At 38.6% G+C, this 13,513-nt stretch overlaps 1 protein-coding gene across 1 annotated transcript; it reads right to left on the bottom strand.

Moving 5' to 3' along the window:
- Nucleotides 1-240: 240 nt before the first annotated feature.
- LOC100892053 (organic cation transporter protein-like) lies at nucleotides 241-9,590 on the bottom strand. Its single transcript, XM_030995516.1, has 6 exons — nucleotides 9,331-9,590; nucleotides 7,905-7,996; nucleotides 7,352-7,566; nucleotides 6,500-6,608; nucleotides 4,806-5,015; nucleotides 241-689 (listed from the first exon to the last, which is right to left on the bottom strand). Exons 2-6 carry the CDS (start codon nucleotides 7,937-7,939, stop codon nucleotides 494-496), a joined length of 765 nt encoding a protein of 254 aa, XP_030851376.1. The 5' UTR covers nucleotides 7,940-7,996; nucleotides 9,331-9,590; the 3' UTR covers nucleotides 241-493.
- Nucleotides 9,591-13,513: the final 3,923 nt, after the last annotated feature.

Here is a 13,513-nt window from a genome sequence, read left to right as displayed (position 1 = left end):
AAAAAAAAAAAGTGTCCGCTTCAAAGTCACCCCCCCCCCCCCCCCCCCCCTCCAATGGCCCCATCCATATAACGAAAGTGTCTGTCTGCAAGAAGACTAGTCCGCTATGGTCTTAGCCATCTAACTTTTAATGAATTATCACCCAAACATGAATTATTTTCGGATATTTTGGTGTCATTTGAAAGTTACGTTCATGAGCTTTCCGTACATATAAAACTCCCCCCCCCCCCCCAGAATATTTGGCAGCCATTTCAAAAGTGTATAGTTTTTTTTGGGACGCACTGTATACAAAATGTGCGAACATTGCAGCGAACATAAAAAGTAAAGTATCACGTCACCCAAAACATGATATCTGTTGGATGTACAATATGATATTGACTTAGCCCTTACATTTTTCTCGAATGTGTTTGCTATTGTGCTAACAGTACTTCGTCAAGCCGATATATCGTTTTGTACACCTCTTTTTCGCGAAGGTACATGTACTTTTCTAAGGTTATTCCGGTAAATCAGCTTGCACGCCACTATCCCGTTTGCCGTGGTCATTCTCATCTTGAATATTGAATGAAGGATTCACGTAATCCATGGTGTTGACCCCTCCATTCTCTTTAATCTCCTTCTCTTCACGCCCATCCTGGTTAAGAATGTAGACGCCATTTGTACCCGAGCTGGTGTTGTTCTCGTCAGATTTCCTGTATGAAAAGAACAAGATCTCAGCATTACAAATATGGTCATATGGGCGATCCGACATTTGCTACTGCAACATTGATTGCTCCTAGCTTTCAAAGGTGAATAGGGTTAGGACAGGGAGGTGAAAGAAAAGGAGGCGAAACTCTAGTTATTCAAACGCATTCTTGAGTTCTAAAGCGTAACAATAGGATGTGTAACATTCCACTTGGCTTTGAAGTTCCATGCTCCGAACCGCGCTTCCACTGCGGGGACTTTCGGAAGCCAGGCACCAGTTTTACATTTATTACAAAATATTAAATTACCGGCAAAATTTCAGTGTAAATCAAAAAATTTATATGGGGATTTTATTGGGAATAGTGCATCAAACAAATTTTCAAATTTAGAACTCCGTCCTTCCTTTAATTTGTGTGCCAGAGTTGGTAAAAGAAAAATTACATCCTGTCAAAAACTCAATATTTTAGGATGATGCGCTAATTTGTGCATGTTTTAATGTCCCGTTATTTGATCCATGATTTACAATCTTCAATAACATTAAGTTTGCTAATGCGTGTTTTCGCGTGTTTTTTTGTATTTTTCAAGTTTAAAAAAGGATGAAAGTACACAAGTTTGTGTTCGCTTGTTCTACTCTTTACACATTCAACAATGGATGAGAGATCATTGGAAGGGACAGCGAACAGTTGCAGTGATACCATTTTCTGATGTAGGAATTCTAACTCCTGAAATTTCATGCGCTCTTTTATCTCACCACCTGGTCAACAGTTGCAGATTAGCGCATAATTTTTCGGCGGCTTGGAGCATGGGGTCAAAGGAGAGCGGCTTGATTCCAGTCCTTCTCTATCACGTCCCTGGTTAGGATTGCAATTTAGGTTTCGGGTTATAGAAGTTCCTCAACAAATTCTATATTCAATACCTTATCCTTTCAAACTGTTTTGAATATTCCTTCATTCCACACTCCATCAATGACTGGAAAATGCCAGCCGATCTCAAAAGTTCCATATACAACAACAGACGCAAACTTTAAGGATCCAACTTCTTCCGAAAAACAAAATAAAAGCAACGATCGAGGACTAACGAACAAAAATGTGCCCTCCCAATCCCTTCTCGTTTTGTTCCTGAGGGGTACTTAGAGAAGTACCACCAAGAAAGAAAGCTTGTTTGATAGGAGCTATCAAACAAGGTTCAAGCATGGTCAATTATTAAGTCTGCTCTCTTTTCAGTTTCTTGACTGATTCTCTCATTTGTATATGCAGGAATAAAAAATGCAGGACTTATCGATTGGTGTAAAAGTATCTTATATTCTAGAAATAAGCCAAAATTAAAATCCATTTTAAGAGACAGTACATGCGCTACAGTTTTTGCACAGAGAAATGAGAAAGTTCACACAATTTTGCATTGCCATTGAGATTGAGTTCAGGGGATGGAGCGAGTGGGGGAGTGGAGGAAGAGGGGGGGGGGGGGGCTCCAGGACTTGGTATGATAAGAGGCAGGGGTGGGAGTGGGATGGAGTGGGAGGAATATGGAGGGAGAAAGAGGGGGTTCGGGTAAGAGGGTGTAGCGGCTCTTACATGCCCTACTTTCACCGTACATTAATTCATGTCTCCTGTATTTTTCCATCACGGTACTTATTTATATTCATTATTCGGACCACGTGTGTTTTTCCTTCCAATCGAGCATCGTGGTTCCGCGCATCGTTCACTCGCGTATTTTCATCACCACGAGGTTTCCTTCACTCCAGCTTACACCTCGGTCGAGTCAACAACTCCCGCTTACACCTCGGTCGAGTCAACAACTCCTGCTTTCATCTCAGTTGAGTCAACACGTTTCTGCATGATTTCTTCTCCGGGCTTGTTTCTACTGTGCCTATCACCTCTATCGGCACATCTTCACTTTCCCTGCCGTGTTCATCGGGCTGCAGTCTTCCAGTGGAACAGTTAAATCTAGTTCCGACATATATGGTGCTTGGTTATCCGCTGGGAGCTCCAGTTTCTTCACCGGTAGTCTTTCACTCACATGAGCTCGACTCACCGCAGCTCATCTAAACATTCACCATCAAAGTTCGGCTCATCAATCGAGCGACTCACCGTCTCAGCACCACTACCGGCTTTGATGTCTGCATTTTCTTCTTTGGCCTCCGACAGCAAGCGACTCACTGCTTTCGTCATCGAGCGCCACATATCTCTTCTCTTCTCTTCTATTCTCGCCCGAGAGCTCCATCTACATTCATCATCATCATGAGCGTCGGCGACGACATCGCATTCTTCACGGTTCTTCAACCACGTCAACGAAGTCGCGTTTCCGCCATCAAGCCTCCGCACATTTCATCGCGTGAGCCCCTTCCTTCGTTCTCAACTCTCTTCATCTTCATTGGACTTTCGACTTCATTTCTACTCTGTCGTAAGCTTTCATTTATTATGTCATTACATTCCATTCAATAATGTCCATTTACCATTTTATGTCATGATGTTGTACACACACCAATATTTCTACATTGGTGACCCCGAGTTTACTTGGAAGCTTGGTTGTACGATTTTATTATTCCCTGACTTTTTGGACTTAGCAATGTTTTATAAAATGTATTCATTCTGGATTATGTATTGAATGTTTTTTATGCTCTTGCATTTATACACGTTTATTCGATGCATACCATGTCAATACTCACTGTTCAATTTTTGGCAACTAAACAGCCGTTCGCATACCATGCTTGTTGTATTACATTCTTTCAACATGCCATGCTTGTACATTTCTCAGGCTGTTGTAAATTACTGCATACACTATACAATACATGCACTTTTACATTTTTATCAGCCATTGATTCTTGTGACATTTTGTACTTTGCTCATTTATATCTTTTTCGCCTCTCATCTGTGTATTGCATACATAGCTTCAATTCTGGCAGGGGAGTAATGTAGCGGCTCTTACATGCCCTACTTTCACCGTACATTAATTCATGTCTCCTGTATTTTTCCATCACGGTACTTATTTATATTCATTATTCGGACCACGTGTGTTTTTCCTTCCAATCGAGCATCGTGGTTCCGCGCATCGTTCACTCGCGTATTTTCATCACCACGAGGTTTCCTTCACTCCAGCTTACACCTCGGTCGAGTCAACAACTCCCGCTTACACCTCGGTCGAGTCAACAACTCCTGCTTTCATCTCAGTTGAGTCAACACGTTTCTGCATGATTTCTTCTCCGGGCTTGTTTCTACTGTGCCTATCACCTCTATCGGCACATCTTCACTTTCCCTGCCGTGTTCATCGGGCTGCAGTCTTCCAGTGGAACAGTTAAATCTAGTTCCGACATATATGGTGCTTGGTTATCCGCTGGGAGCTCCAGTTTCTTCACCGGTAGTCTTTCACTCACATGAGCTCGACTCACCGCAGCTCATCTAAACATTCACCATCAAAGTTCGGCTCATCAATCGAGCGACTCACCGTCTCAGCACCACTACCGGCTTTGATGTCTGCATTTTCTTCTTTGGCCTCCGACAGCAAGCGACTCACTGCTTTCGTCATCGAGCGCCACACATCTCTTCTCTTCTCTTCTATTCTCGCCCGAGAGCTCCATCTACATTCATCATCATCATGAGCGTCGGCGACGACATCGCATTCTTCACGGTTCTTCAACCACGTCAACGAAGTCGCGTTTCCGCCATCAAGCCTCCGCACATTTCATCGCGTGAGCCCCTTCCTTCGTTCTCAACTCTCTTCATCTTCATTGGACTTTCGACTTCATTTCTACTATGTCGTAAGCTCTATACATCGCATTTATTCACGTTCATTATGTACATCGCATTTATTCATGTTCATTATCATCATTGATCATTATGTAATCTCCGTGCAATATTCACATTTATCATTTATGCATTTTCATTCCGATTCTTCGGCTTGTGCTTGGCTACACTTTGCAAGTGTACGGCCAGCCTCATCAGTACCCAATAAACATAACGAAAAGGGAATACTTTCTTGTATGTATTTTATTGTCAGTGCAACCTTGTTTCCTCGTAGCTAAAATAAAAATAAGAGTTATGTTGTGTGACGAGTGAACACGCTTTCAAATATCCATTCACAATACCTCACACTCATATTCTCTAAAAGGGAATAACACTTTGCAATACCTTCCAAAATTTTCGCTTTCTTCGATTGTCTCGGGGAGCTTGTGGCCCAAAGTTTCGGGGAGGAAGAGAGTCAGTAGGCAAGCGATCACTGAGACGGACCCGTAGATGACGAGGGGTAGTGGAGTCCAAATCTTGGCCAGTATGAGTATGAGGGGCGCCACAATGCCGGCGATTCGTGAAAACATCGAGCAGGTCCCCATTGCCACGCTCCTGTGTTCCCCGAAGAAATAATTTCACATAAACTGAGTATGACATAAAAAGGCCTTTGGAACAAAAATTGCTCTAATAATGTTTAAGAAAAAAAATAGACATCTTAATGATGAAATTGAAGATACATTCATAATTACAAGATTGATAAAGTATACTGCATACAATTTCTTGGAATTGCTGTAGACGATAGCCTGACTTGGTCTTGTCATATTGATGAAATCATGGGGAAAATACCAAGTACCATTGGAGTGTTATATATAATTAGGCCTTTCATTCCTCTGAGAATTTTAACCAATTCATATAACACATTGATCTTGCCATATCTTTCTTATTGTAATATAGTATAGGGGAAATGTTCAAATACTTTAATAAATAAGCTATATGTATTACAAAAAGAGCTCTGCGTGTAATGACCAACTCTCATCCCAGGACACCAAGTGACCTTAAAGTCTTAAATATTTTTAACCTTGGTAAATTGCAAACTGCATTATTTATGTACAAGTATTTCAACAACTTGCTACCTGAGGTTTTTAGTAATATTTTCTTGTTAAACTCTGAAATGTATCAGTACAATACCAGATATTGCAATAGACGACGTGTGCAATTGTTAAAGTATGAGTCGTCCCAACAGACGGTCCGTCACTTGGGACCTCAACTATGGAATTCATTACTTGATGACATAAAAAAAACAGCCCATCGCTTGCCTCTTTCAAACGCAAATATAAACAATGCCTTTTAATGTGCTAAAATATCTTGATTTAAAAAAAGAATTATTACATCACCTGAAGTATTTATGCTCAAATATTCTCTGTGTATACTTTTCCTTCACACAGACCGCCTGTTTCCCTTTTGTTATGTACTTAATTATGTTTTGTACCTACCTATATATTATTAATTTATTTCTGGAGACCAGCCCTTGATAGATCAATGGCCTCTATTGGCTCCACCACAGTCTTAAGTATTAGTTCTAGGTGATTTAAATTCTTTGAATATTGTTATGCTATTTTCTTGTTTTGTTTAGTTGTGTTAATCAGATATTGTATGTAAATTGTTAAATGCTTTTTTATGAGATGTGGAAATAAATGAAATAAAATGAAGAAAAAAATATACGATGATGAAGTTGAATTTTCTTTTGCAGTCCACCGTAACCAATGTGCCAAATAATATAAACAACTAGTATATTTTCTTATTGTTTGTTTCGCAATTCCATTATGTTTCAGGCAGCCCTTTCAAAACATTATTTCTCTGAGTCGGATGAAAGATTAACTGGACTGATTTGTTCATTGATTCACGTATTTACTTATTGATTGATTGGTTGGTTGATTGATTGGATTATTTATTCCGTCATTGATTTATTAATGAATATATTTATTGGTTTACATATCTATGTTTATTCCTTATTTATTATTATACCTTTACATGTGTTAACAAAATGTGTTGATGACCTTAATTTACAATACCGTGTAAATATACACAAGCTTTACCTGATGTTGGTTGGGTACAGCTCCGCGGTGTACAGATACAGGATTGCGAAAGATGCCGAAATTCCAAATTTACCAATCATTGCAACTGATGTGAGTGCTGCTCCGGGTGCTATGAATATTAAAGAAAGAGAAAAAAGACAGAGATAGATATAAATAAAGAAGATGAAGAAAGTGATTGCTAATAGGATTGACAGACTTTTGTCCAAGTTCTGATAAATGGGTAAATAGAAAATTGTTAAATAATGTTGCCTTCTTTCTTGCAGCTGTTTTGTACAAATAGTGCATTGTTACGGGGGAGGTGCATGTAAGTTTCTCTTCCTTTGTCAACTGCCATAGCATGCATGTGTAACAAACCGTCCCTTTATTATGAAATACGGGAGCCGCCACTGTTTACACAGAGTAGAGGAACTAGAAGGAGAGAGGGAGTGGGATCATTACCTTGAAGGGATTTGGTCTCTTTGCCTCAGATTCTTAACAAAATTCTGGATTGAGCTCATGCTGCAATCATAATTATAAACCATTAGGTCAGTCAGGAATCCCATGAATTTTACAAGCCGATCTGATTATCAAGATATTTATGATTTGAAATCTAAATTTCAAGAACCGTTTTTTGTTAACACTACAGTATATTTGAGAAAATGAGTATTGTTAAACCGGTCACTCAAAGATTTTTTATTTTTTGAGGCACTTCATGATCATTTTGAAGCGCAGTTTGTTTAGGGCAACGACATAACGCCATATCACAGACACTGATAACACGTAAAGCCATGCATCTCAGATTTGTGAAACTAGAAACATTGTTAAACGACGCCTTTAGGCAACAGTCTCATCCATTAACTTTCATTATCTTACGTATGGCGGATGTAGAGAGGCAAGCCACGCCGGCGACCAACAGGCACACACTGAGACTAATCCTCCGTCCTATGAACTTGATCTCGATGGCGACCACGGAGAGAAGGTAAGCAGGGATCTCGACGGCTCCTGACACTGCGAAGGCGACGTATTCGTTGACACCGAGGTTTGAGGTGTTTAGTGATAGACCGTGGTACACCAAGGAATTCACCATCCTGATAAAGGACAACACGAAGAAGAAAAAGCTATTACTGAAGCCACATTGTAGCCAATGTCCAATAACGTTACATCATTTTTTTACAATTCATAACAAGCGTCAGAATACTACTGCTGTAACAGCCATATAGTCCTTTATAAACACATTGTAGGCCTATATTGCTAGCCAGCCGATAATGCAATCATAGCTAGCAACTGTATTGATACTGATAATGATTACAATAACAATAATAATAATGATAATAATATAATAATAATGATGATAATGAAAATAATAATTTACATTTACAGGCTTAGGCTAAATCAGTATCAGAAGTTCAAATTAAATTGGACAAACCAGGTAAAGATAAGATTGATGGTTCGTAGTCTCATTCGAGGCTGGCGGAATATGTCAATTCCTGTAGCTCGTCTCTCCCTTGGTGCGGCCTCCTATACGAATAATAAAGATAATGATAATAATAATGATGATAGTAATGATAATATGATCATAATAATAATGATAACATTGAAAATAATTGATATTCACTATAGTCATATTAATGATAATAATAATAGTATTGATTCTAGTAATAATAATTTACACATATCCTAAATGTAACAGAGCATACGAGTGTCTAACTGAAAACCAATCTGAATGTGTCATGTCTGTGGTGAAAGAATTGCATGTCATAAAAAAGTGACTAGAAGCAATTCTAATTACATCACGAAGTAGATTTCTTATTAGGACTAACAGAGATTAAAAAAACGATGAAAGGTTACTGGAAATTGTTTTGTTTTCCTCCTACCACAATCGGAAATTAGCAGTTAACTTAGACTTTTATCGGGGAGGAGGTGCATTAAAGAGCCACTCAGTGCTATTGATTAGGAGAGATTGGCCAACCCGGTTCGGGTTGGACACAATAAGGCGACTACTGCTTTGTTGGGCAAGCACAAAACAAACGAATATACGCCTTGTTGTGACCCAGTGAAACCAAGTTGGCCAAACTCTGTGCATAAACGGCTCTGGAGCCGTTATGAAAACAAATACATTATTTTTGCATCGTCTGTTGGCACCGCACGCAAACACAGTCACACACATACACGCGCGAACACGTACAAACCCACAACAATTTTCCAGTGTTTGTTTTGCGACACTGCTAAAGCATGTGTATGCTACTTTGCTTATCAACTAGGGGACCTACGCCAGTACGTTTATGCTCAAGTTTTTCTGGCCAGAATGAAGCATTTGTTACGCGTTAAGTTCAAAACACGGTTGCGTCCTTTCTTATTTTTTTGTAGAATCACCGAAAAACGACGATCACAATCGCCGATCGTAAACTCACGAAAAGGTGCTTTTGGATCGGCGATTCTAGGGAAGCATAAACGCACAATCATTTGTAAACGCATTTAAATTGGGTTAACGTAGCATGCGCAGTGCAGGTTTGCGAATCCAGCTGCAGAGCTAGAATCATGTCTGGAGGAGCCAGAGAAGTGAGCATAAACAGTGAGCATACACCGTGGAACTGCCTTTACGATGAGCGTTTACGATGAGCGTTTCAAATCGCTCATTCTGCCTTCAAAATTGAGCATTGACGCACCCTAAGTCTACAACACGGGGGACCGCCAAAGTCATTACATAGTCTTCTAATCTTCCTTCCTCCATCTCCTGCTCTTCCGTCTGTTGCTCCACCCCCTCCTTTCATCATCTTGCCAGAGAGGATCCGTTTCCGTGTTAGTTGATTTCTGCATATGCCATTATTCTCTTTCCGTATTTAAGTACTTACTTGTTTCTTCTTAAAATCACTGCTGAAGAATGGACCTGAAAGGGGCTTGTCGTTCGAGTTAGCAATCTTCACTAGAGTCTTTTCCGCCTCGTCATACTTTCCCACCGATATTTGCCAACGAACCGATTCCGGAAGAAAGCTAACAGGAGAGAATAAAGACTTGCGTTGTCACAACATTGTAAGATATGGAAATATGGAGCTGTTGGCGTTTGGGTGAAGTGAAAGGTGTTAATTCCTGTGTTTTTATTTAATATAACCGCCCGGCCCTCCACTCAGTGTGATTTAGGGTACGCATATGCGTGTTCCCATCGACCCCCCTTTTTTTAGCAGTAAAAGCCCGGTGTGTAAAGTCAATATGGGTAGACCATTTTATTTTGTTACGAGCAGGAGAGTTTGGGAACACGCATTGTATCCCTCCGTTCACGGAACAAAGGAGAATAATGCTTTTCTTCAAAGCAATCTTGAATCTAATGCAATTAGTTAACGTATCCGTGTCTTTCATGAGTCTGAATGACTGAATATAAACTAAAAGGCCGTCAGCATGTGATATAGAATGCCCATTCCTTAAAGAAAACTTAACCTCAAAGAACAAGTGTAGGTATTTGTATAGAGAGATATGTTCCTGCCCTTTGTTGTACAATATTCCTTCCAAAAATATACAAGAGATATATATACATAAAGATATTCTTGGCATTATCAAGATTCAAGATTCAAAATGATGATGTCCATATATATAATACGGAAGTTTGATTTCTTTTGGTGAAACATGTAATATGGGAAACATGAGACAAGAACATGGCGTCGTGTGCTGAAAGCCATAGGGGCGTCAATACTCTATAAAGAAAACGTCTATGAGCAGCTGCGGTACTCCAGCTCTCAGCATACGACATAACAAGACAATTATATGATTTATACAAAGTAAATCAACAGCAGAGCTGTACAACGGATGTTTTCAACCCACAAAGTTGATAAGGTGGAATACTTTCCACCCAATCCTTACAAAATTATTTTACTGGGTGGGTAGAGAAAAAGTTAAGAAATAATCATAATCGCTATTCGCTTACAGCTGAGGAATTTGTGTTGTTCGTGATTTGTTTAGATGTGTATGCAATTTGGAAACAAAGAATTTCTGAATCTGGCTCTCTGGGTATAATTTTTACACACCAGCGGATTCCTAATTGATTAAAAGTTAAACAAGAAACTATTGGATGAGATGCGTCTTTCATAAAAGAAGATACTTTAGTCAATAAGGCAATGCCCATGTCATGCTGGGAAACTGTACATTATTCCTGCTTCATGCTTCTCTCATATACTTTGGTAGGGAATCTTGTAGATCAATGGGCAAGAATATAATAAATACCTCAGAATATGTAAAGTTCTTTTGGGGGGTTAAGGTTTCCCTTGAATCTTTTCCTCCAAACTAATTCAATGCTGATAAGTGTCATGTACACAAAAAAGGTAACGCCAGATAGACACCACACTACATATTTCAATATATAAAAAAGTAATGATTCTATAAATCCTCTTACAACATCAAGCCAATGTAGATAAGTGCTGGGGAGACGCAAATAAGTTCTAAAGTCCTCCAGTATGGTACGAAGTAGGCGATGCCCGCGAGGCAAACGTAGCCGAGAGCAAAAGGGATAACGAAGATAATACCGGTGACGTTACGTTTCGATGGCCCGACAAACTCGGTTCCTAGAGAACAAAGGTTAATATTAGTAGGAGGTTTGTACTATCGTTTATAACACCTCTTATATTTGTCAGGATTTTTTGTTTCTTTCTGTCTGTATATTTCTTGTGGAACAGACTTCTCAAGAATAGAAATCAGATTTTACGGCTTCAAAATAGGAACATTGGTAGACCCTATTGAGGCCTGAGCACACGTAGGTCGTTTTAATTATGTGACGTCATCTAGTGAATTAACATTAACAACATGACGTAACACTTTACGGGACTTGGTAACATTGTAAAGATTAAAGGTAATACAAAGTTTTGGGAATTTTTGGAAATTATGGAGAGTGGAGTGGAGAGTGATTCTTTACAATTTCGATATATTTGGATGCCCCTGTAGATGTATTATAAGCACTAGAAAATTTAGCCCCTAAAACATTTCTGCTTTCTAGAAAAATGGAATATAAAAATTTACCGGTGCTCCCGGTAAATTTTGATAAATTTCAAATAGCGCCTATGGCCGTACTATGGTAGCTGCGACCATGAAAATCTCAGAAAATGTAGTTGTGATATATAATTTCCAAACGGGGATAGCTGATCGATCGATTTAAGCAAGGAAACATTGTTTTATAGCTTAATTAAAATCTTGACCTTGAGAGGGAGCTATACAACATAAAGAGTTTATTATTTACAATTTAATAATTTTAGGCATGATTTCAATCGCGACAACGATCACTGAATATTGTAGGATCGCATATGCTTCCAATATGTTCATTTGAACCAAATTCATGACCCTATACCAAAACTTTGTATTACCTTTAAGAGAAAATGGTGCTATTAAAGTTAGAGACTTCAATGATAGATGTACAATTAAAGATAATATGAAAGTTCGAGTGAAAACGGATCATTATTAACGATACAAATTGGGAACAACTGATCTGATCGATGCCTTTATAATTCTCCCAACTATATTATTACAACTTTAATTTTTATTTAAGGTGAATGTAAATCGTCACAAAGCAATGAATTGGCTCTATATTCTATTCCATACATTGAACTGTTGGCAGATTTTTAAAATCTTATGTCTTAGTTTAATGGAAAAACGGTTTAGAAAATTTAAATATGGTTGCAAGAATTTACTGTTATTCACTGTTAGAGGGTGTTGCACAGTGACGCCTTCTTAGAAAACCATCAATATTTTTGTGGTTTGAGATTTTTTTCAGGATTTTTGGGCATGTTAGAGGGTACAGTAGAAGGAAGTTAATAAGTAACATTTCATACACAAATTACGCAATTTTTTAAAGAACCTTCGACAATGTTACCAAGTCACAATAAAATTCGATATCACGACACTTAATGGGCAGCATATCAACATATCACCCGACAAATTGAAAATGCTAACAATTGTCTCAAATTACATTTGCATATTTTTTCAGGCCATTCTCAACGTTTTCAAAAAATGTGCTCTCACGCACATACGCTCGCATTTTTCAATACGTTGGTCGTATGAAAGCTAGAAACCCAGTTTTCATATATATTTGGGTTCCTGATTCTATTCATGACAATTCCTTCTCTTTGCTAGCCCCTTTTGACCATTCAACTACGATACGCGCACGTAATACCTAGAAATGCACGTGCGCGCGAATTTTGTTTATTATATTTTTTTAATTGCCAAATTTGGACCTGCTTCAACTCCTCAGAATGAAAGGTGGCCCCCACTTTTGATTACATATTCTCAAAGGGCGTGAAAAGGTAAATATGATTTCATGCCTCATTTCTACTTAACAGAGGTTATGATGTCATTCCAATATAAAGTATTATTTGATATCTTTAATTACTGACGTCATATTCTCAATGTTCTGTTGACATTGTTGTTTCTAAATTTAAATTCATATATGTTGTAACTGAAAATTTGCGCTTCAGGATATGTGAATTTTCTTTTTATATAGAGAAGGGGTTCATAGTCAAATCTTATAATTAAAGGTACAAATCAATATTTGCCTTGGCACCATGAGCGCTATGGGGTGTGGAAGAGAAGGGGTACCACATTGTTCTTAATCTCTTACCTACAATGAAGGCGATGATATATATAGTAGCGTAACCCTGGAAGAACCGCAGAACAGTGAAGACCCACCAGTTGGGGGAGAATGCTATAGCTATCCCCGAGATTAGCCGGACAAACATCAATATCATAAGCATCCACCATCGTCCAACTCTTCAAACATACAAGTATAAAGCAAAAGATGCGATCCACAAGCAATGATACAATTTCTTTTTTTAATGACAACGGCCGTGAGAAAATGATGGAATATGATGACGAAGGCGACGGTTGTTATAATAACGACGACGAAGATAATAAAGAAGAAGATGAAGATTGTGATGATGATGATAATTACAATAATAATGAGGAATGATATGTACATGAAGGCTAATTCCTTCAGAAATACAAATGAAGCATATTGTGGGATGGCCTTTTAGCTTTGTATGTTGCAATATTGTGAGAGATGTA

The sequence above is a fragment of the Strongylocentrotus purpuratus genome, unplaced genomic scaffold (assembly GCF_000002235.5).
Source record: "Strongylocentrotus purpuratus isolate Spur 01 unplaced genomic scaffold, Spur_5.0 spur5_scaffold_21, whole genome shotgun sequence".
Taxonomy (NCBI): domain Eukaryota; kingdom Metazoa; phylum Echinodermata; class Echinoidea; order Camarodonta; family Strongylocentrotidae; genus Strongylocentrotus; species Strongylocentrotus purpuratus.
This window is presented reverse-complemented; position numbering and strand designations above follow the sequence as displayed.

Excerpts from the sequence above, each read along its gene's own strand:
- LOC100892053 (XM_030995516.1), bottom strand. The coding sequence starts at position 7,939 with ATGAGACTACGAACCATCAATCTTATCTTTACCTG. Across the intron at positions 7,567-7,904 it reads ATCAATCTTATCTTTACCTG|GATGGTGAATTCCTTGGTGT; the intron begins GTTTGTCCAATT and ends GTCCTTTATCAG. Across the intron at positions 690-4,805 it reads GAAAGCGAAAATTTTGGAAG|GAAATCTGACGAGAACAACA; the intron begins GTATTGCAAAGT and ends CTTTTCATACAG.